The sequence below is a fragment of the Lycium ferocissimum genome, unplaced genomic scaffold, assembly GCF_029784015.1.
Source record: "Lycium ferocissimum isolate CSIRO_LF1 unplaced genomic scaffold, AGI_CSIRO_Lferr_CH_V1 ctg285, whole genome shotgun sequence".
In the NCBI taxonomy this organism is placed as follows: Eukaryota; Viridiplantae; Streptophyta; class Magnoliopsida; order Solanales; family Solanaceae; genus Lycium; species Lycium ferocissimum.
This window is the reverse complement of record NW_026724299.1, coordinates 221,416-242,598: the sequence shown is the minus strand read 5'-3', so window position 1 is coordinate 242,598 and position 21,183 is coordinate 221,416. Positions and strand designations below refer to the sequence as shown.

General features: G+C 33.9%; 1 protein-coding gene and 2 pseudogenes across 2 annotated transcripts in view; 1 reads left to right on the top strand and 2 right to left on the bottom strand.

Moving 5' to 3' along the window:
- Positions 1 to 12,711, bottom strand: part of LOC132043754 (copper chaperone for superoxide dismutase, chloroplastic/cytosolic) — a 63,591-nt gene extending 50,880 nt beyond the window's left edge. Inside the window, exons 1-2 of one of the 2 annotated variants that reach the window (XM_059434216.1) lie at positions 12,405 to 12,711; positions 11,921 to 11,947 (exon numbers count right to left, since the gene is read on the bottom strand). In XM_059434216.1, the coding sequence (XP_059290199.1) occupies positions 11,921 to 11,947; positions 12,405 to 12,671 (294 nt within the window). In that variant the 5' untranslated portion in view covers positions 12,672 to 12,711. The remainder of the gene's footprint in view (positions 1 to 11,920; positions 11,948 to 12,404) is intronic. The other variant, XM_059434217.1, reaches the window with a different exon arrangement.
- Positions 1 to 21,183, top strand: part of LOC132043753 (subtilisin-like protease) — a 61,360-nt pseudogene that overhangs the window by 3,525 nt on the left and 36,652 nt on the right.
- On the bottom strand, positions 16,877 to 20,684 carry LOC132043782 (subtilisin-like protease; annotated as a pseudogene).

The window sequence follows — 21,183 nt, the reverse complement described above, 5'->3', positions numbered from 1 at the left end:
TCTAAACAAGAAATAAAATCCAAATTATATTTGTAAACTAACTAAAAATAAAAGAAAGCAAATAATGAACTTCAACCAAGAAAGAGCGAATTTTTATCGGAGAAGAGATAGATCTGGAGCTATGACCACTAACAATCCAGTTGAGTCTTCAAATCGTTCTACCTATGGGTTACTAGTTGACAGGTTAATTATAACTTTATGATATTCTCTCGAACTACTCACAAGCCTGTAGATGCTACTATAACGCCTATATTTCTATGGTCGTCAGAGGTAACAAGAACGCATTTATTTCTCTGTATTAAACTAAGTAGGGCTAAAGGGTATATCTATATCCTCAGTAGCGAAACGATTAAATCGTACAAACTCTATTTATTCTTATTACGTACGTGAACTCCCTTTCTCAAGTCCAATTCACGCACCACAGATAGTGTCTAATTAGTGATCAAGTAATCAAACAATTAAGCACAAGAATAAATAAGCAGCCCAAAAATATGAAAATTTAATAGATAGAAACGATAATCAAACGTCAACTTTCATATTTGTGTCAAAGCCCTAGAACTAAAGAGTTTAACTCCACATAGACATGGAGGAAAAACAACAAATCATCCGAATAAAAATATCAAAATAAGTATTACAGAGAAGATAAGATAAAACCCTGTAACTATGGCCTCCACGGCGGCTCCAAGCTCTCTCTAGGTCCAAAGTTATGAACTAAGGGTTTCAAGCTATCCAAAGTTCTGTCAAAACCTGTCTTATGGACTATTTATAGGTGTGGGAAAAGGCCGATATAAAATAACTGAGTCCAAAACAAATTGGGAAGACTTTTAATTCCGAAAATCCCTTTCCTTCGCACTGTGTAATGCAGGAAAACGCCACCTCGGGTCCAATTTCTTTGTCTTCAGTTGTTGGTCTTCGTTTTTGGCTGCCAATACTACTTGTTCAAAATTCAATTGCACATTTGCACTAATCATTACAACGTAATAATTATGTTTCCCACTCTTGTCTCCTCTCTTCTCTCTTTTCTTTTCCTTTTAATTCAATGTGGCACATCTCTTATTTTTCCATTTGTTACATGTTTCACACCGTTTTTTTCCTACATTGTGAAAATATAATGTTAGGCATAAATTATCATAATTAATACTCAAAAGACAATTAAAAGTACTAAAATATGAGGCAACAATGAGTAAATATATGCAATTTAGGCCGAACATCAATGACGATGATAATTGCTTACCTAGAACTTTGATTTGTCTTTCTTCTCCAATTCTAAATAAAAGAGCTATCTTTTTTTCCTTTTCTTGTACCACTAATCGGAGTAAAGGGAACAAGGTCCTACATCTTAGCTAGGAGAGAAAATTAACGCTTTTGATATGGATTTCAATATTGGAGAAAATAAAATTAGTTAACCATGAAAGCAGTAGTTTTTATTGGACTAGTAAGAACCTTAGCAAAGAAAATAAGAAAATAAGTGCTCATTGAATTATTTTATAAACATCTGATGCTATGCGTAAAAAAGTTAACCCCGACAGCAACCAAAAGCTACAAAAACAACATAAAATTACATAGGTAAACTATACTTTGGATCCTAACTCTTGAATCCAATTCCATTGATCTCAATTTAGCATACACAAATGTGACAAGGATAAAGCTCCCGCCAAGCATTTCAGAGTTGCAATCATATGAGTTGGAGCATTAGGGGAACCGAGTTTTCTTTAATATTGTAGACCTTTAGCCCTTGCAAACTGCTACTCATTAAATTACAAAACTGATATATAGACAGTGCCTCTTCATTTGTTCTAACGGTATGCTTATTTAGAGTTCATATATAATCGTCCATATTTACTTACTCCTAGAAGAAGTATGAAACTGACAAGAAGTGAAAGAGCCAATAACATTATAGATGAGTTTGATCGGGAATACAAAAAGATTTCACAAGTGCTAAAGAAACTTCATGCATTATTATATTTTATTTTTTCATATAAAGAGCAGTAGAAAATTAATTAATCGGAAAAGGGCCAAAAATACCCTCGAACTATTGAAAATGGTGCAAAAATACCCTCCATCCACCTTTCAGCCCCCAAATACCCTTACCATCCACCTATTGGGTCTAAAATACCCTTATTCCTAACGGTATTCTCATTAGACACGTGGCATTTTTTCTATTGGTTGGCTTATAAAATTAATTAAACTAATTGACCAGGTAACCCAAGTGCCCCCCACCCCCCTCCCCCCCCCCCCCACCCCCCTCCCACCCCGTGAATTTTTTTTTTTTTTTTTTTTTTTGAAAAAAAGTTGACTTGTTTTTGCACCCCACCCCGCACCACCCTCCCCCGCACCCCTACCCCCCCCCCCCCCCCGACGCAAAAAAAAATTAATATTTTTGAAAAAAAAAAGTTTTGACGTTTTTTTTTGGGTTTTTTAGCTGGGAGGGGAGGGGAGGCGTAGGGTGCGGGGTTTGGGGGTTGGGGGGAGGGCGAGGGTGCGGGGTAAAAAAAAAAAGTCAACTTTTTTTTCGGTCGGGAGGGGAGGGGGGCGTAGGGTGCGGGGTTTGAGGGGGCGGTGCAAAAACCCCAAAAAACGTCAAAACTTTTTTTTTTCAAAAATATTAATTTTTTTTACGTCGGGGGGGGAGGGGGGTAGGGGTGCGGGGGAGGTGTAGGGTGCGGGGTGGGGTGCGAAAAAAAAAATTGTAGTCTACACTTGTGCCTTTTAGATTTTTGGTTGAAAATATACCATGTTTTTTAGGGTGAGATATATTTTTTTTTGTAACTCAATTACATTATACATTTTAATTTATCAAGACATTTTACAGTACTTGTCCTTTTTACTAGGAAGTTAAGAAGCGCAACAATATTTTTTTTGCACCCCACCCCGCACCCTACACCTCCCCCCACCCCCGACGCAAAAAAAATTAATATTTTTGAAAAACAAAGTTTTGACGTTTTTTTTTGGGTTTTTGCACCCCCCCCCGGTCAAACCCACACCCTACGCCCCCCTTTCCACCGAAAAAAAAAAGTTGACTTTTTTTTTCCACCCCGCACCCTACGCCCGTCCCCTCAGCTAAAAAAACCCAAAAAAAAACGTCAAAACTTTTTTTTTTCAAAAATATTTTTTTGCATTGGGGGGGGGGAGGGGTGGTGCGGGGATGGGTGGGGTGCAAAAAAAAGTCAACTTTTTTTCAAAAAAAATATTTTTTTCACGGGGGGGGGTCGATGGGGGTGGGGGCACTATCTCGAATCAATATTGCAAAAATTAATTAGTTTAATTAATTTTATAAGCCAACCAATAGAAAAATGACACGTGTTTAATGAAAAGATTCTGTTAGTGATAAGGGTATTTTAGACCCAATAGGTGGTGATAAGGGTATTTTAGACCCAATAGGTGGATGATAAGGGTATTTGGGGGCTGAAAGGTGGATGGAGGGTATTTTTGCACCATTTTCAATAGTTTGAGGGTATTTTTGGCCCTTTTCCGTTAATTAATAACCCAATCATATTATATTAAAAGTGGGAAGTTCCTATCTTCAAAGTTAGATTACAGTTTTGTCCCTATTGTAAATCAAAATAAAATAAAACATCTAATCAAATTCATTAAATATCAAGTAGTAATAATCTTTCAATTACATGAAAGTTGAATACACGTTCAGTAGCAGTAATGATTTTTTGGCTGCATTGAATCAAATCCTAATTAAAGGTCTATTCATTTTTGGTAACTGAATTCCACGTTTGGCTGATTGTTCCTCTGAGCTTCAACTAGCTACCAAAGCCATTGTTTCACAATCTTTTCATATTTTGTGCATTCTTTATAAAATGCATAATATATTGCCACTTCATTTCACTTCTAGAATACCTTCTTGTGTCAAATATTGTCCCTTTTTTCTGCCATAAAAAAGGAGTTTTGTTGTCTTTTGCTCCTCCGATTTGGTGGCAGGTACAAACTATTGATAAATTGTAAATCTGTTGTTGTAAGGTCTTATTAAATAGATTTTTTTCTACCATTCCTTAAATTTTCTTTCAGTCAAATAATCTTTTCAACCTAACGTAGTTAAGTGTTACGTTTATTATTTGTACAGATTAACTAATGTTCTTCCTTATAATTTGTAGATGACGGGACTCATAATTTTGAGTCAGACGAAAGGCACATGTACGTGCAACAATGATTTACATATATAAATTGAATTTTTGGATGTCAGTAAATATTAAGTATTTCTATCATAATTACCTATTAATTATTTGTGTGTAAACTATAGAATTGATAATTATCTGCTAGCCATTCTTAGAAAGATATAGCTTGATCTAATTATTGTACAGCTTTTAATTATTTGTGTGTAAACTATAGAATTGATAATTATCTGCTAGCCATTCTTAAAAAGATATAACTTGATCTAATTATTGTACAACTTTTACAAAAGACTCGCTTTTATTCCACAACAACTTAGTGATATATATGCTGAAAGAAGAGGCTATATTTTCTTCAAGACAAGACAAAAAATAATCTTTTCAACCTAACATAGTTAAGTGTTACGTTTATTATTTGTACAGATTAACTAATGTTCTTCCTTATAATTTGTGGATGACAGGACTCATAATTTTGAGTCAGACAAAAGGCACACGTACGTGCAACAATGCTTTACATATATAAATTGAATTTTTTGATGTCAGTAAATATAAAGTATTTCTATCACAATTACCTTTTAATTCTTTGTGTGTATACAATAGAATTGATAATGATCTTTAGCCATTCTTAAAAAGATATAACTTGATCTAATTATTGTACAACTTTTACAAAAGACTAGCTTTTATTCCACCACAACTTCTTGATATATATGCTGAAAGAAGAGGCTATATTTTCTTGAAGACAAGACAGAAGCTTTCAGATGTAAAGTATTTGCAACCATAGTCAATGTTACTAAAATTTATATGTAAACTGTGTTATTGAAATTAAAAGAACAAAAAGTGTCAAGCTAAATGTTTGATATGTTAGAAAAACTGCATAATCAAAGTTGTTTAAACATACTTTCTAAGTTTTACTATATGACTTATGTAATTTATTAAAATAATTATATTCATTATATGAATTACACACACAACTTAAAAGTAAGCACACTCTAAATAAAAAGTTAAAATACCAAATGCCTTTAAAAATTGAGTGACCATTTTATCCTTGAACAAAAGAAAGAAATAGATTTTCAGTTATAAATTTAATAATTATGTATTTAGAAGCACAAATCAATTTTGTTTCGTTCCATCCACAGTAGTGGGATGTCTTTGCAGTCTTCCCACATTCTCAATTTTGTTCAATGAGATTATCTAAACCTATATAAGATGAGTATCAGATTTCTTTTGCTACCTTAAAAATTTCTCTTTTCTCTAAAAATGGGAAAAGGGTAAAAAATGTCCCTCTACTTTGAGAAAAGGGCTAAAAATATTCTCCATTATAAATTTGGGTCAAAAATACCTCTCTCGTCATTAAAGTTTTCAAATATACTCTTGTCTTAATGAAAATCCTCAACATAACCTGATTTTATTTTTAAACCCGCTCCATTCAAATCCGACCTAACTACATAAAAAATTCAAATGCGACCAACTTGTTTAAGTCTACACATTTGGAGCCACTAGGTACAGGAGCGGGTAACTCATATGGGTTTTTTATTTAGTTGGGTCGGATTTAAATGAAGCGGGTTGAAAAATGAAATCGTGTTATTTTGGAAATTTCCGTTAAGACGGGAATCTATTTGAAAACTTTAATGACGAGAGGGCAGATCTTTGACCCAAATTTATAATGGAGGATATTTTTTAGCCCTTTTCCCAAAGTAGAGGAGTATTTTTGACCCTTTTCCCTCTAAATTTTCACTGGTTCTTTCCTTGCGGCGCTTCATTCTGCAACATGTCACAGGTTAATTTTTTGTTTCTTTTCATTTAGTTTCTTCTCTTATAATGTTGTATACTTAATAAAATAGTATATCTTCATTTACTAATGGCTAATTCATGTTTCATTTGGGTTCTGCTATGTTATGTGTATGAATTAATGTGTATATATTAACTTTCTGCCAGAATATTTCGATTTTGTGTACTCAAATTTTGTAGAATCCATATGTTTGTCTTTTTCTTCCTGTTTACATTTTACCAAGCGTGAAGGTATTCTTGGTTCAAAACCCTCTACATTTTTTTGAGTCATAATATTCTTAGTGCAATCCAATCTACTTTTCACGTTACTCAATTAACAAATTAAACTACATGCAGCATCACTATAAAAAAAACTGATAATTTGCGGGGGTCAAAATTGCAATTTGAGGAAGTTATAAACCTCCATTATTTGCTGACATTTTCAAACAAGGTCTTTTATAAAATTAAACTTTTTCTTGCTAAATTCACAAATGAAATGACTCATAATTTTGAATCAGACAAAGGGCACATGTATGTGTAACTATGTTTTATTAACCAATTCAATATTTTAGCAACTATTATGGCTAACACAAATAACTACTATTTCTATGTAGGTGTATACCATGAAATTGACAACGATCTACTACACTCTAAGGAAGGCACATGTTGATCGACTACAACACAACTTTTACAAAACATTCTTTCGACAACAATTTAACGACATGTATGCGGGTATAAGAAGGAGGCTACAATTTTTAGAAAAATATGGCAAGAACTTTAAGATGTGAAACATTCGCAATCATAGCCGATATTGCTCAATTCCACATTTAAATTAGTTGTTGTTGATATTTAAAAAAAGGAATTATTATCAAATTGAATACTTGATACATTATACGAATTGCATAATTGAAGTCGTAAGAACATTACTTTTCAAATTCATTTGATAACAATTTTTTAGTATGATTATGGTTTGCAATGACAATGAATTTTGAGCGAATACGCTCACCGTTTCATCAGTTTGAGCTTTTATTTATTCCCTTTAATTCTTGTGCAACTCATCCCACCCTTACTGTAATATTTATCAAATAATTGTATTAATTAGTATGGGATGCACGTGCAACGCACGTGTTCGAGAACTAGTTTAGTATAAAAGTAGTGGAGAGAGCTGCTTTAATGTGCCTACTTGAATATGCTGATTTTTTTTCTTATTTTTAATTATTAGAATTTATAATTTTATCTTCATACAAAAACACTTTTGTAGCAATTTTTATTTGACGGGTGAAAAAGTCATTTAACTTTTTGTGAGCAATAAGGTCATTCAACTTTTCCCTTTTACACACATGTAGCTTGTGTCAATGAATAAAATAATTAAAAATATGGAGTACATAAGAGTCCTAAATAATTGTGGTTGAGTAATAGATTAAAAATTAAAGAATTATGGTGAATGCTAATCTTATGTAGCTAATTCAAAGGAAGAACTATTCGCTATATTAGTTATATATTTTTCTTAAAAGACAAACATTGAGTAGCAAAAAATAGATTCATTGGGAAGAGTTGTTTATTATTATTATTATTATTATTTTTTTTTTTTTTTTGTAGCAATCTCTTAAAATTAAAACAAATCATATGCTATTATGCTCTGCAAAAAAAGCGTTCAAATCTTGCATTTCATTTTACAAAGGAGAAATTAATTTACATAATGCTATAATTCACAAGAATATAAAAGAATTAAAAATTAAAAAACAATGGAAAATGAGGCACTTATAGCCTATTTGGCCAAGCTTCTAAAATCAGCTTATTTTAAAAAGTATTTTTCAAAAAAACACTTTTGGCGAAAAACAGTTTGTGTTTGGCCAATTAATTAAAAAAACACTTTTGAACAGCAATTAGTGTTTGACCAAGCTTTTAAAAAGTGTTTCTATTTGTATTTTTCTCAAAAGTACTTTTTAAAAAAGTGCTTTTGGGCAAAAGCAGTTTTTTTTAGCTTAAAAAAGCGTTTCAGTACTAAAAGCACTTATTTTCTCCCAAAAACTTGACCAAACACCTCACTTTTTTTTCAAATAAACAGTTATTGAAAAAATAAGTATTTTTAGGGGAAAAATAATTTTGGCCAAACAGGCTATTAGTCTTCAAGAATCACATCAGAATCCCAATAAAGTTTAACAACTTGCTTAATCTAAATGTAATGCCGCTGCTATTCAACTTCTAATCAACATCTTAGCACAGGATTTTGACACGAATCTCTATTTTCAGCTATGCCCCTATAAATCACAGAGGCAAAATCTGTTATTGTGATTAGGGTGTCTGAAATGGACAAATCACACCAAATCGATAAATCGAGTCAAATCGAGAAAAAAATCCGACTAATGATTTGATTTGACTTGATTTGGTGTTGGAAAAAAAAAACCCCACCATAATTGGTTTGATTTGATTTTAGCTAAAAAAAGTCAAACCGAACCAAACCAACCCGATATTACATGTATTTAATTTTTAAAATATTTTATACATAAAAATATTTATTTGTAATGTAATTTATAAATATTTCTTAATTTTTTTGTAGTTTTTCATCTTTATCATATTATTCAAGCTTGAACTTAGGATTTTAAATGTGAATAAGTTTTATATTCTATGGACGTTAGTAACTCATATAAAGTCCAATCTAAAACCAACTCAACACTAATACTAACAAAAGAATTTCAATTTACTCATAGAAATGACAATAATGTTGGATATCTATTCTTTAGTTTTACATAATTGGTTTAGAGAGTGACAATACATAACTTAAGTTTTTTTTTTCTTGCCATGTAATTAATACTCATTAGCCGTACTTATTTTAGCATGACTTATTTTTAGATTATGGTCATTTTCTTTATGGCTTATTAATTAGCAATATTTATTTTAATCGATTTTATTATCTTTTGTTGAATATTTTAATACAATATCATCACTCTTCTCACATTTTGTGTTATTTTCTTATGAAACACCTTAATTACATAGTTGTATCTTACTAGGACTAAAGAAATATTTGAAGTAAAAGTTATATGTTTTGTATCAAGGCTATTTCGAAAAATAACCCGAATAACCCGAGGTTGAAAAACCCAAATTTTATTGGTTTGGTTTGATGTATAAATTTAAAAACCCGACGCAATTGGTTTGATTTGATATTTAAAAAATCCGAACCAACTCGGTTCATGTACACCCCTAGTTGTGATCACTAGAGAAATCGATTGCTGTAACAATTTAAAATCAAATAAAATCAAGTCAGATGGATTAAAATATTGAATGTTAAGATCGACCAACTAAACATTAAGAAAGAAAAGTAAAATTAATTATCTTACAAAATAAATATTCTACTAAAAATTGAATGCTATCTGCGATTGATTTTGAACCAACATGGTAAGATGAACTGAAATTGAAAGGAAGAAAATTTCTAATGGTGATTGTTGAGGTAAAAATCCATTTTATATAGGTGCTGATATCATTCTTAACTAAAGAAAAAGGCGTGGTTACAAAGCTAACCAAAAGTCCTTCGCGGGGAAGTGAAAAGGTGTACGTTTATAATTGTAATAGTTTATCATTTAATATGACGGTGTGAGCATTAAATTAAGTAGTAAGCAAAAATAATTTTGGGATAAAATTTTAATGCCTCTTTATCCCATGTTTGGTTGGAATAAAAATCCGAAATAACTAATTCTGGAATTGTAGCCTTATTTTATCTCACCTTGAGGGTGGAATAACTAATCCCGGGATAAGTTGTTTCCCCACCAAACGAGCCCTAGTACTACTGATCCACTTCCAATTGAAGGTTGTTTTTACTTACGAGCAAAATAATACTCCTATTTCATTAGATTTTAATTTAGTTTGGGAGCAAAATGATAATCTAATTTTGAAGATAGAAGCTTCCAACTTTTAAGTATAATCTGATTCACGAAACGTCTGTTCTGCGTTATTAATCAATGTGAATCATACTAAAAAATATTAGAAATTATTGTAGCAATTTAATTTACGCATACACAATTACTTTAAGAGGATCCTCCGACTATTTTTCGCCAACCCAAAGCCCAGCAAACAACATCTTCTCCAATCTCCATCATAAAGTTTTGACCGATTACTGAATTATAGATCTCACCAATATTTGGACCATGGAAAAAATACTTCAAAGAAAGAAGGAGGTAGAGTAATATTCAATTAAAAAAAACATTTCATTGAATTAAACCTAACATCAGGTTCTTCATCTTAATCTTCTCTCGAGTCGCCACAATAGGGATTCAGAAGAAACACCAAATCAGTCGTAAAAGAACACGACACAATTAATGTTGAGCACAAAAAGTTGCTAGCCAAATCTTTTTTAGGTCTCTATTTCTATTCCTTCTACCAAAAGAATCTACTGTACATTAAACTAGTGCATTAACCCATCAACATTATAAGATACCCCAATTGAAGGGCAAAACCCCCATTAAAGGTCATCATCCTTGAAAAATTAATCACATCATAGCCAGCACAATATCAAATTACCTAAGCAATTGATCAAGGAGAAAAAAATCCTCTTGTATTATCGGCAAGATAATTCAAAAGCAGAACTATAGAATTTTATTGACAACTGAAATATTGCTTGTAGCAACACTATATAAGGCTATGACCTATCATCTTACATTAGATATTTGTTGAGGCAAAAGTCATAGATACCATTTTTTCGCGCATTCCTAAATCTGTAACAGACTTACCTGACTCAAACAAACGAATCAAATTCGATCCCTATTAGATGACTTTTTTCACGATAATCGGCGAAATTAAGAGAGTGTATTACGCTCTCACGCGTATTAACTTTATCAAATGAAAACGTGACACGTATTGATGGATTCCCATCATAATAATTAAAAAATAAATTATACACCCTCCCAAAAATTTTCATCTCCTTCGCCAAGAAACCGCCGCTGCTCCCCCACCACTGGCCGCTGCACCACCACCCCAACCACCGTCCCCCACCCCACCAATAATCTATTCCCCTTTTCTTTTCTTATTTAGATCTATCAATGCCTTTACAAGATGAAAGATGAGATTAAAAAAAAGAGTCATAGTAATGGTGAATCCCCATTTTTTTCGGTGAACAAGATGGTAATGCTACTTTTCAGATCTAAAAAGGATAAAAAAAATGGTGGTAAAAAATAACATCCAATTCACAAATTAATTTTCTATAAATAATTAAAAGAAATGAAGTGTTATAATGAAGAAGAAGAAGAAGAAGAGAAAAAAAAAAAAGGAAGGAAAAAATGGAGCATCGCCAGAAATGGAGGGGTGGGAAAATAATTAGATGGAAGAATTGAGGAGGACGACCGGTCCAGTTGTCTTCCTCCTTTTTTTAAGTTAATTTTTATAAATAAAATATAAAGAAACTAAAAAAAAAGAAAAAAAAGAGAAGAAGAACTGAAGAAGACAGAAGTGGAGAAGACTAGGGAAGGAGGGGAGATGACTGACGCAAGGGGGGAAGGTGATGAAGAGTGGGGCCAATATTTTTTTTTTCTTAAATTTAATTAAAGTCAAAGAGGTAAGTTTTTAATCAAAAAAAGAAAAAGAAAATTAACATTTCTGAGTTGGTCACGCGTCCAAGAAAAGTGTGATTCATTTTTTTTGCCATATCAGCAAAAGATATTTATGTGGTACAAATTCAGAGAATTTAGATATCCAATAGATACAACTCTGGATTTAAGTATTCCAAAAAAAAATGTGGCTAAGTTTGAGAGGATGTGTATGACTTTTGCCTATTTGTTGATCTACCTAAAGCAAAGGAGAAAAAAGATTTGTCCAAGATTGATATTGTACTACTCTGTTGTGCCTTTCCTTATATCAAATACTGTACTAATAGTACTATCCAAAGTACACAGATACCATATTTACCGTAATAAAGATTTCTTTACAAGTACAAAAATCCGTATTTATTGTAATCCAGATATGCAAAAAACCACCAACATTTTCTCATTTTTCCATCTAAAATCGAAAACTATGTACATAGAAAACTTTTCTACAAAAGAACTTACCAGCAACTCAGGCAAAACAGCGCCATTCTGCAAACCAAAAATCACATTACTGAATTAGAAACTATAGCATCAACTGATTGCCAAATGAATAATCCCAAAATAAAAAAAAATAAAAAAATAAAAAAAAAAATCCCTCCGTCCCAATTTAAGTGTCTTAGTTTGAGCGGGCACGAAGTTTTAAGGAATAAAGAGAGACTTTTGAATTTTATTGTCCTAAATTAAAGATATGTATAATATAATAAAATGTCATTTGCTATCTAGGATGTTTGAATTATAAACTTAGTAAATATAAAAAAGATATTTTTTTAGGAACGTAACACACTTAAATTTTGTGATTGTGACTTAGGAATAGAGGTGGATCTAAAATCTAATGACATTAAGTGCATCACGTGTGTTTAGTCCGAGGTAATAGAGGTGCATCCACTGCTTATAAGTTAAATCAGCTAGGAATTCAATTAATTAAGAGCTGAGGGTAAAATTGTACCTCGGTGGAAGTTTGGTGATTTGAAGAAGGTGTATCCATATGAAGAGCTAATGGAAGACTCGGTTTTTGTAGATTCTTCGATAAGCTTAATTGGAGAATCGGATTATTATTACAACTACAAATTGAGCTAAATTTTAGATTTTTCGATAGGAATTCAAAGTGCGATGAAGAAGATGGGGAAATGGAAGAAACAGCAAAAGCAGCAGCTGGAATAGCAGCAGCAATGGCGGTTGTTTTTGCAGTCACAATTGACCTTAAAAATGCCATTTTGTACACTCTTTTTATATGTTCAGAGTTTGGTTATTAGTTAGAAAAATGTTTTTAACACTTCGAGAGAGAGTCGAAACGCAATCTAAATTCTAGAATCATCTGTAGGGTTATTTGCACTTTTGTCCCTATTTTGTGCTGGTTTTTTAATGTTTGTCCTTTATAACAAATAATTTTTCTGGGACATAAATTGATACTTTCACGTCATAATATATTACAAGTTATGCCCATGTGACTCTCGAAATTTCTTATAATTCAAACACGTCCAAACACAACTTTTTTTATATGTCCGGCAATCTTGATATCAATAATTATCTAAGAAAAGGTAATATTCTATATATAGAAAGAAATCTAGATAGAAAATATTTTGATTGGAAACCAAGCTCTGTCAGTCAGACCTCCTCAGAAGTACGTGATTTCGCCTTTCCAACCAATTGATGTAGGAAGAACCCTGGACCTATTCATTCCTTCTCAGATTCGCCTAGCAGTCTTTTTCATCTCGTAAAGCAGTATTTCTCTCTTTTATCATCTCTTGGAACACTTATGCCCAACCACTAAACGTGAGTTTTGTAGCGAGAGACAAAAATTAAAGACCAGTCCATTCGAAGGACAACCTATGCAATTTCTTCTCATTTGTTTCCTGTATTTGGCTAATTGGGTTGTTTCAAGTTTTATTGGGCCACTGAACCACTCACCCCCTTGTTTTACATTACGCGAATTGTCCTCCTTTTGGGGTGGACTTTAATTTTTGTGCCTCAAATTGGTGATCTTTAATTTTTGTCCTTCGCCTAATATCTCGAGGTTTTGGGCTTGAACCCCAACTCAATTAAAAAAAAAAAAAAATTCTCAAGGCTTTGGATTCGCAAGGCGAAATTTTGCCTGAAGGCAGGCATAATTTTACCTGAAGGCAGAAATTTCTTAAATGCTAACGATGATGAGCCAAGGAATAAAGGCACAAAAGAAGAACCCTAGAAGCTATTGAAGCGATCAAAGAGGCTTGCTACACAAGATGAAGATTCAATATTGGTGAACGATGATATTGCTAAAAATGAAGTGCTTGATAGAGGCAGAAGAAATAGGGGGAAATTTGTTGGTCCTTCTTTGGAGAAAGTAAGAAGAGATGAAGTTGTTGTTTTGTAGGAGAAAAGAAACTTGAATGCTAATGATGACGAAACAAGAAGCAAAGGTACAAAAGAAGAACCCCAGAAGACATTGAAGCGGTCAAAAAGGCTTGCTACACAGGATACCGCTGAAAATGAAGTGCTTGGGCAAAACTCTGCCGTGTGATTTTTTTTTAAATTTTTTTTGACTAAGCGGGGGTTCGAACCCGAAACCAAGAGGTTCTAACAAAGGACAAAAAATAAAGACCACCAATTTAACAATTAAAGACCACCCCAAAATAAGGGCATTCCTGCGAATTGCCCCTCGTATTATGGGAAATTCGAGCGAATGTCCCTATCTTGGGTGATCTTTAATTTTTGTCCCTCAAATTGCTAGTCTTTAACTTTTACTTTTCGGCTATTTAAGTAACAAAAAAGTGATCAAAAATATCTCTGACATTGGAAAACAAAAAAAGAAACTTTATTCGATTATGAAATTTTGCCTTGTGAAATTTAATTTTTTTCTGACGTTGCTGGGATCGAACCTAGAATATCTGATTTCGAAGACTAGCGAATTAGGGTACTTTGAGCCACAAATTTTCATTAAATGAGAAGCAGGGGCAAAAATGAAAGACCAGTCCGTATGAAGAACAATCCGCGCAAAACATCTCCTTTTGTTGGACTGGTATCTTCCCTGATGTGACTGCAGAGGTTGTTGGGCTCATCTAAGATCGGTTTTGAAGCTTAATTTCAACAAAATAGGCCAAAGTGCATAGATACCCGATTTTCGGACCTCTATTTAAGCTATATTTGTAGTGCATGAAAATATGCACGTTTGTCCATTTCGGAACAATTTCAACCATATGTGTCTATTTTTACTTAAAGCCTAACTTCAGATAAAGACTGAATGCAATCATTTATACCTGAAGTTCAAGTATATAAAATTGAAGTTAGCATTTCTGCCTAAGGTATATGTAATTTTAGACAGTCATGTCATTAGCTAAATCTTGAAATGGATCAAAATAAACCAAACAAGCTATGAACAATGTTTAAGGATCAGTTTGGCAAAAATGGGATATCCAGCTATCAATCAAACGTGGATTGAAATGTGAGTGAGTAGCGACTTTAAGGCAACAAAAAAAAATTACATAATCAAATCACTTAAAAGGTAATTATATTACATGTAATTCTATTTAATAAGCATCATTGGAGAATCTAGAATAATGATGATTAACATGTTATGATTAACTTACACTAATATGATGTTTTTCATTAATCTAACGGGTCAATGAAATAAATTGTGGGAAGATCTTTGTATTCAATTTCGATGGATATATATACTTGGATCCGGCTCCTCTCCATTTCTCTCCTCTCCATTTTCCCCAAGTTCTACCCTAGATGGATGACACACGTCTCATTTTAATATCCATGGTGTAGATTTAATTAGATGAAATTGGATCTTAACCATAGTTATTATAATGATACTTCCATATATTCCATATATTTGCTCCCATAAAATCCCACGATAATTATGGAAGCCGAATTTACATTATAATAACTATTTTTTATTATTTACAATATATCAGCAATTCAACAACAAAATTAAGCCTCCAAATTTGAAGAGTTTGCTTTCGTTTGCTTTACCCTTTTTTTCCAGTCGTTGAACTAGATTCCTGCTTATCAATTTAGAAAACTAAGATAATCACATCTTCTTTATATAAAATTGGCGACAGTGAAATGTGTATACGTATAATTAAAGAGTAAAAAGTTAAATAACATGACTCAGTATTGGAGGTGGGACTGAAAAAATAATTAACATTAATGGGCAATTTACTGCTAATGTATAGGAAGGCAAGATTTTCTAGATTTAAATATGTAAAGATATATTTTCCTAACCGTAGTTAAGTACTTTGATTTAGCTAATTAAATCTACACCGTGGATATTAAAATGGGACATGTGTCATCCATCTAGGGTATAATTTGGGGGAAATGGAGAGGAGCCGGATCCTATATAGTTTGAAGTTTCACATGTTGCCCACTTATGAATTTTACAAAGCACAAGTATAAAGGCCAATTATTCATTTGTGCTATGAATCATATCATACTATTCTAAAAGTGAGAAGTTCAAAGGTGGAAAGTTGAATTACTAAATTTTTCATTAAATATTGAACGACTTTTTTTATCCTTCGAGCAAATAACATTATAATAATATTTTTGTACCAAGATAGAATTACACATCCTAATAAAGATTACAAGGAAAAAATTTGAAAAAAAAAGACAACCCATTCGGATAGTCAGCTTTTATTAATAAGACCTTTGGCTTTCCATATGCAAAAGTATATCTAAGTTTAAGTAATTTATGGCTTCTACAATAATGATGGTGCATTTAAAAGTGCAACCTTTCATATTTTAATGGGCAGAGCAGTTATTGTTGAAAATAAAAGTTATGTTCATGAATTCACTCATCAGTTACGTTGAAGAAAATCATAATTTACACAATTGAATTGTTTATGAATTATCTCAATAACTAATTAAATTCTGATTGAAAAAACGCTTATATAAGTAGATTCTGAAATCAATTGAATACTATACTTTTCCATTAGAAATCTGTAAATTTAATTAAGCTTAGCTATTCACCTCTTGCAACAAAAATCAGGTAAGTTCGTTTATTTTTTCCCTATAAATTTCTATAAGTATCATGAAACTGTATATATTTGTTTGTATTTTGGCTAGGAAACACTCATTTTTTAGTATGAAATAAAGTCCTCTTGTTTTTCTTTTTCTTTTTTTCCTGGTAATCAGAGACCATTAACAAATGACATATTAGGCATTTGACTACAGTTTATTACATCTTTTGTAGTGAAAGGTAATTTTGTTTGGATATTCAAAAACTACCAAGAATAGGGCATTAATAGGCATTATTTATGTATGTTTTAAAAAGTTTATTCTTATTGATATAGGGTTACTAGTATCTTTAAAACGATAAACAACTTTATGTACTACTTTGTTCCAAAAGAGATAAAAATCATAATAAAGATGTGCACATTTAATTTTGACAAACAGGTGTAGGGTCAGCTCGGACATCTTGTTATTTCAATCAAAAGGTCATTTGAACAAAGCGATTTAGTGATTAAAGATTGCTATTTTACATTAAAGATGTTACATTAACCCAAATACAATCATGCTTGCGTGAAGAAGTATTCATATACCTATACATGCAAGACATGATTGAATGAGTACTTTATGCACTTATTCTACATTTGGGATTGAACTGCCGATCTTGTAGTATCACTAGACCAACACAACTGCAATTGGACTTCGCACAGAGTGCTTATTAGAAGTCCATTTCAAGAATCCCTGAACAACATCATCGTTTGAGCTGTTGGTTGTCTTGGAAAATGTCACTTGGTATGTCAATTTCTGGTTCAGCATAGAAAAATTTAACTCGGAGGGTTGAACTTTCACAACTACTCCTTTTGGTGAAACTATATCCACCTTGTAAGATGATTTGGCATCTCCTACGTTGGTCACAGTTCTGGTATATGTCTGAGGACTTGATCCAATTTTGATGGAAAATGAAGGATAATTTAGTTGCTCTTCTAGGATACTTTTCACCTCCGAGCATTTCACCTTGCGTTGTAACAGGTTACCTACTTCTCGATTTGTGTAGTTCAAACCACATAAATAAGGTACATAGTCCTCGAATGGCGAATCATAAATTAATCCAGGGTCATTTGCTCTCGATGGATTAACATGTCCTGCACTAATTGCAAAGATATTAGCAGGACGGAGCCTTTCATCTAGTATTGGATTATTGGCAAGGTTTAATGTGTCAGCGGTTGTCATCATTGCAGACTTAATAGCAGCAGGAGACCAATCAAGATGTGCGCTCTTCAGCAAAGCTGCTACACCACTAAGATGAGGGCAAGCTATTCAGGTGCCTGACAGCATATTGAATGTGGATTTTGTGTTTTTGTTGTCATCCACGGAGGTAGGCCAAGCAGCAAGGATATTAACACCAGGACCAATTATGTCAGGTTTCAAGATGCCCGGACTACCTACACTTGGTCCACGAGTAGAAAATGAAGCAACTATGGGAGCAATTTTATCTTCGATTATTGTTCCTTGGAACGTGATTGTAGCAACAGGGTTTGATGTCGAGTTCATATATGCAGCAATTCTTATTCCATCTGCATCCGAGACATCCAGTGCTAGAAGAACATGAGCATCAGCATATTTAGAGACACCGTCACCTGGCCGGTTGCTGATAATCATGCCAACACCTCTAGCATCCTTTACCGCTTGTCCTTTATCAACCCTGGGAACGCCGCCATCTTCTAGACATAATACTATCTTTCCTCTTATAGCCGGGTCAGTGAGTGACCCTGGTTTGCAATAAGGGGTTTCAAATTCATCACTTGCATTTTTTCCAGCATCAAACAAACTAAAGAATGTTGAATTGGAAATCTTTGGATGATAAGCAGATTCTCCTTCAAATTCCTCTCCATTTCCAAGCTTAACAATAGCTTTTAGCTTTCTATCGAGAGTGCTAGCACCTACGTAAGAATCCATAGGTACGTGTTTTATGCCGAGCCATTGGATGGACCGTCGTGCCGGTGAGCAACTTACAAGAATACCTCTTTCTCTTGCACGGAAAGCCCCAAGAGCAATATTGTCACTATGGAAAGGACCCGTACTACGTTCACCAAGAGACATAGAAAGAATATCTACACCATCAGTTATAGCTGCATCCATGGCGGCTATGATATCAATTTTCGCACATCCAAAAGAATTGCATACCTTATATATGGCTATCTGGTTCAACTGGGAGAAATTTAGATTGGACGGTTTAACTTTCACGTCGACTCCTTTTGGTGAAACTATCTCTACCTTGTAAGATGATTTGGCATCTCCTACGTTGGTCACAGTTCTGGTATATGTGTGAGGAGTTGATCTAAGTCTAATGGAAAATGAAGGATAATTTAGTTGCGCTTCAAGCATACTTTTCACCTCTGAGCTATCCACCTTGCGTTGTAACAATTTACCTACCTCTCGATTTGTGTAGTTCAAACCACATAAATAAGGTACATACTCCTCGAATGGTGTATCATAAATTAGTCCTGGATCACTTGCTCTCGATGGATTAACATGTCCTGCACCGATTGCAAAGATATCAGCAGGAAGGAGCTTTTCATCCAGTATTGAGTTCTTGGCATGGTTTAAAGTGTCAGTGCTTGTCATCATTGCAGACTTAATAGCGGTGGAGACGATCGGCGTGTGCTCTTGATGGGGTTTGCTATGCCACTAAGGTGAGGGCAAGACATTGAGGTTCCGGATATAACATTGAATGTAGATTTTGTGTTTTTGTTGTTATCCACGGAGGTAGGCCAAGCAGCAAGGACATTAACACCAGGACCAATTATGACAGGTTTTAAGATGCCAGGACTTGCTACGCTTGGTCCTCGAGAAGAAAATGAAGCAACTATAGGAGCATTTTTATCTCCAATTACAGTTCCATGGAAGGTGATTGCAGCGACAGGGTTTGATGTTGAATTCATATAGGCAAGAATTTTCTTTCCATCTGGATGACGAAACATCCAATGCTGGAAGGACGTGAGCTTCAGCGGATTTAGTCACACCATCTTGTTGTTCATTGATGAGAATTATGCCAACACCTCCAGCATCCTTTACAACTTGTCCTTGATCAACCACCGATGATTAGCACTTTGCAAACACAAGACTATCTTACCTTTGATAGCAGGGTTAGAAAGCCAGCCTGGACTGCAATATTGGACATCAAATTGATCGCTCACAATCTTTCCAGCATCGATTAAAGTGAAGAATGTTGAGTTGGAAGTCTTTGGATAATAAGCAGATTCTCTTTCAAATTCTTCTTTATTCCCAAGCTTAACAGTGGCCTTCAGTTTTCTATCATGAGTACTTGCACCAATTGTGAGGATCCAGGGGGCTTCATTAGCTACAGTATGACTGAATGGACAACTATTTCCTGCAGAGTAACTTACAAAAATACCTCTTTCCATTGCACTGTACGCCCCGAGAGCAATATTATTATCATGGAAAGGTTTCGTACTTCTACCAAGGGACAGTGAAAGAATATCTACACTACCATCTATAGCTGCATCCATAGCAGCTAAAGCATCACTGTCAGAACAAACTCCATCAGAACTGCATACCTTATATATGGCTATGTGGGCAAAAGGGGCAACACCAACTGCAGTGCCATTAGTATTTCCAAATGCGTTAGCACCTTTCACAAAGGCTCCTGCAGCTGTGCCCACTGTGTGTGTACCATGTCCATTATCATCTATCGGGGAACGATTGACAAGTTGGTAAGCCCTGGCTCCAATGAGCTTGTTGTTACACTTTGTGGTGAAATTGGACTCACAAACTCCATTCCACTTAGCAGGCGGGGAAGGCATTCCAACGTCGCTAAACGAAGGATGGTCAGGAAGAATTCCAGTGTCTATAACTCCAATAATCACTCCTTTTCCATAATTAGAATCCTTCCAAAAGCCCAAGTTCTGCTGCAAACCAAGAAAGCTTGGAGTATGAGTAGTGTGCAAGGGCAAAATCCTCTGTGGCTGTGCAGAGATAAAGCCCGGTTTCTTCTTCAACTCCTTCACTTGTGATGAAGTTAGTCTTGCCGCAATGCTTTCATCACATTGTGATAAGAATAGATCATCCTAGCAGGCTCTTCGTTTCCACTTGAGCTAATTGTTGTAGTTTTAGGGAAAAAAGAAAGGTAATAGCTCTCCAAATCCATAGATGATTGAGTAAAAATTTGGTTTTCTGGGGACTCGACATGGACTATATAAGTCTCTAAATCACTCTGAATACTGGGCCACGGGAAAGAACAAAAGATTATAATTAGAAGGATTTTCAAGAATCCCATGGCTGCTACAGAGTAAAAATAGCACTTAATAGAAAACTAAGTTTGCAATTGGAAAATGAATTTGATGAACTTTTAAGATTTCGAGCCATCTATATATATAGTGCTTTGTCCTTTGACTATTCACTATCATTTTTATTTTGCTCCACTTGCAAAATCAATTTGATGAACTTACAGTTGAAAGCTTATTAATTGCTTATCAAAAGCAGGCCCCAATTTTTGTTAGTATCATTCATTGTGGAATGCGAAATATGTCGGGAAGAATATTACCAAAGGATAACAAATAGAAAGGCCATTAGTGTGAAAGACACCTATGTTGCTCGGACTCGGGTGGGGGTGTCGAATACGTGTACGGATCTAAATTTTAAGATTCGTGGGTACGGATCCAGGTACGGACACGGGTGCGGGAATTCGGTAAAAAATAATTCAAAATTCTAAAAATAGAGTTATAAAATCTAAATTATGAGATATTATGTGAAAAACTTGAGGAGAAAATATTGAT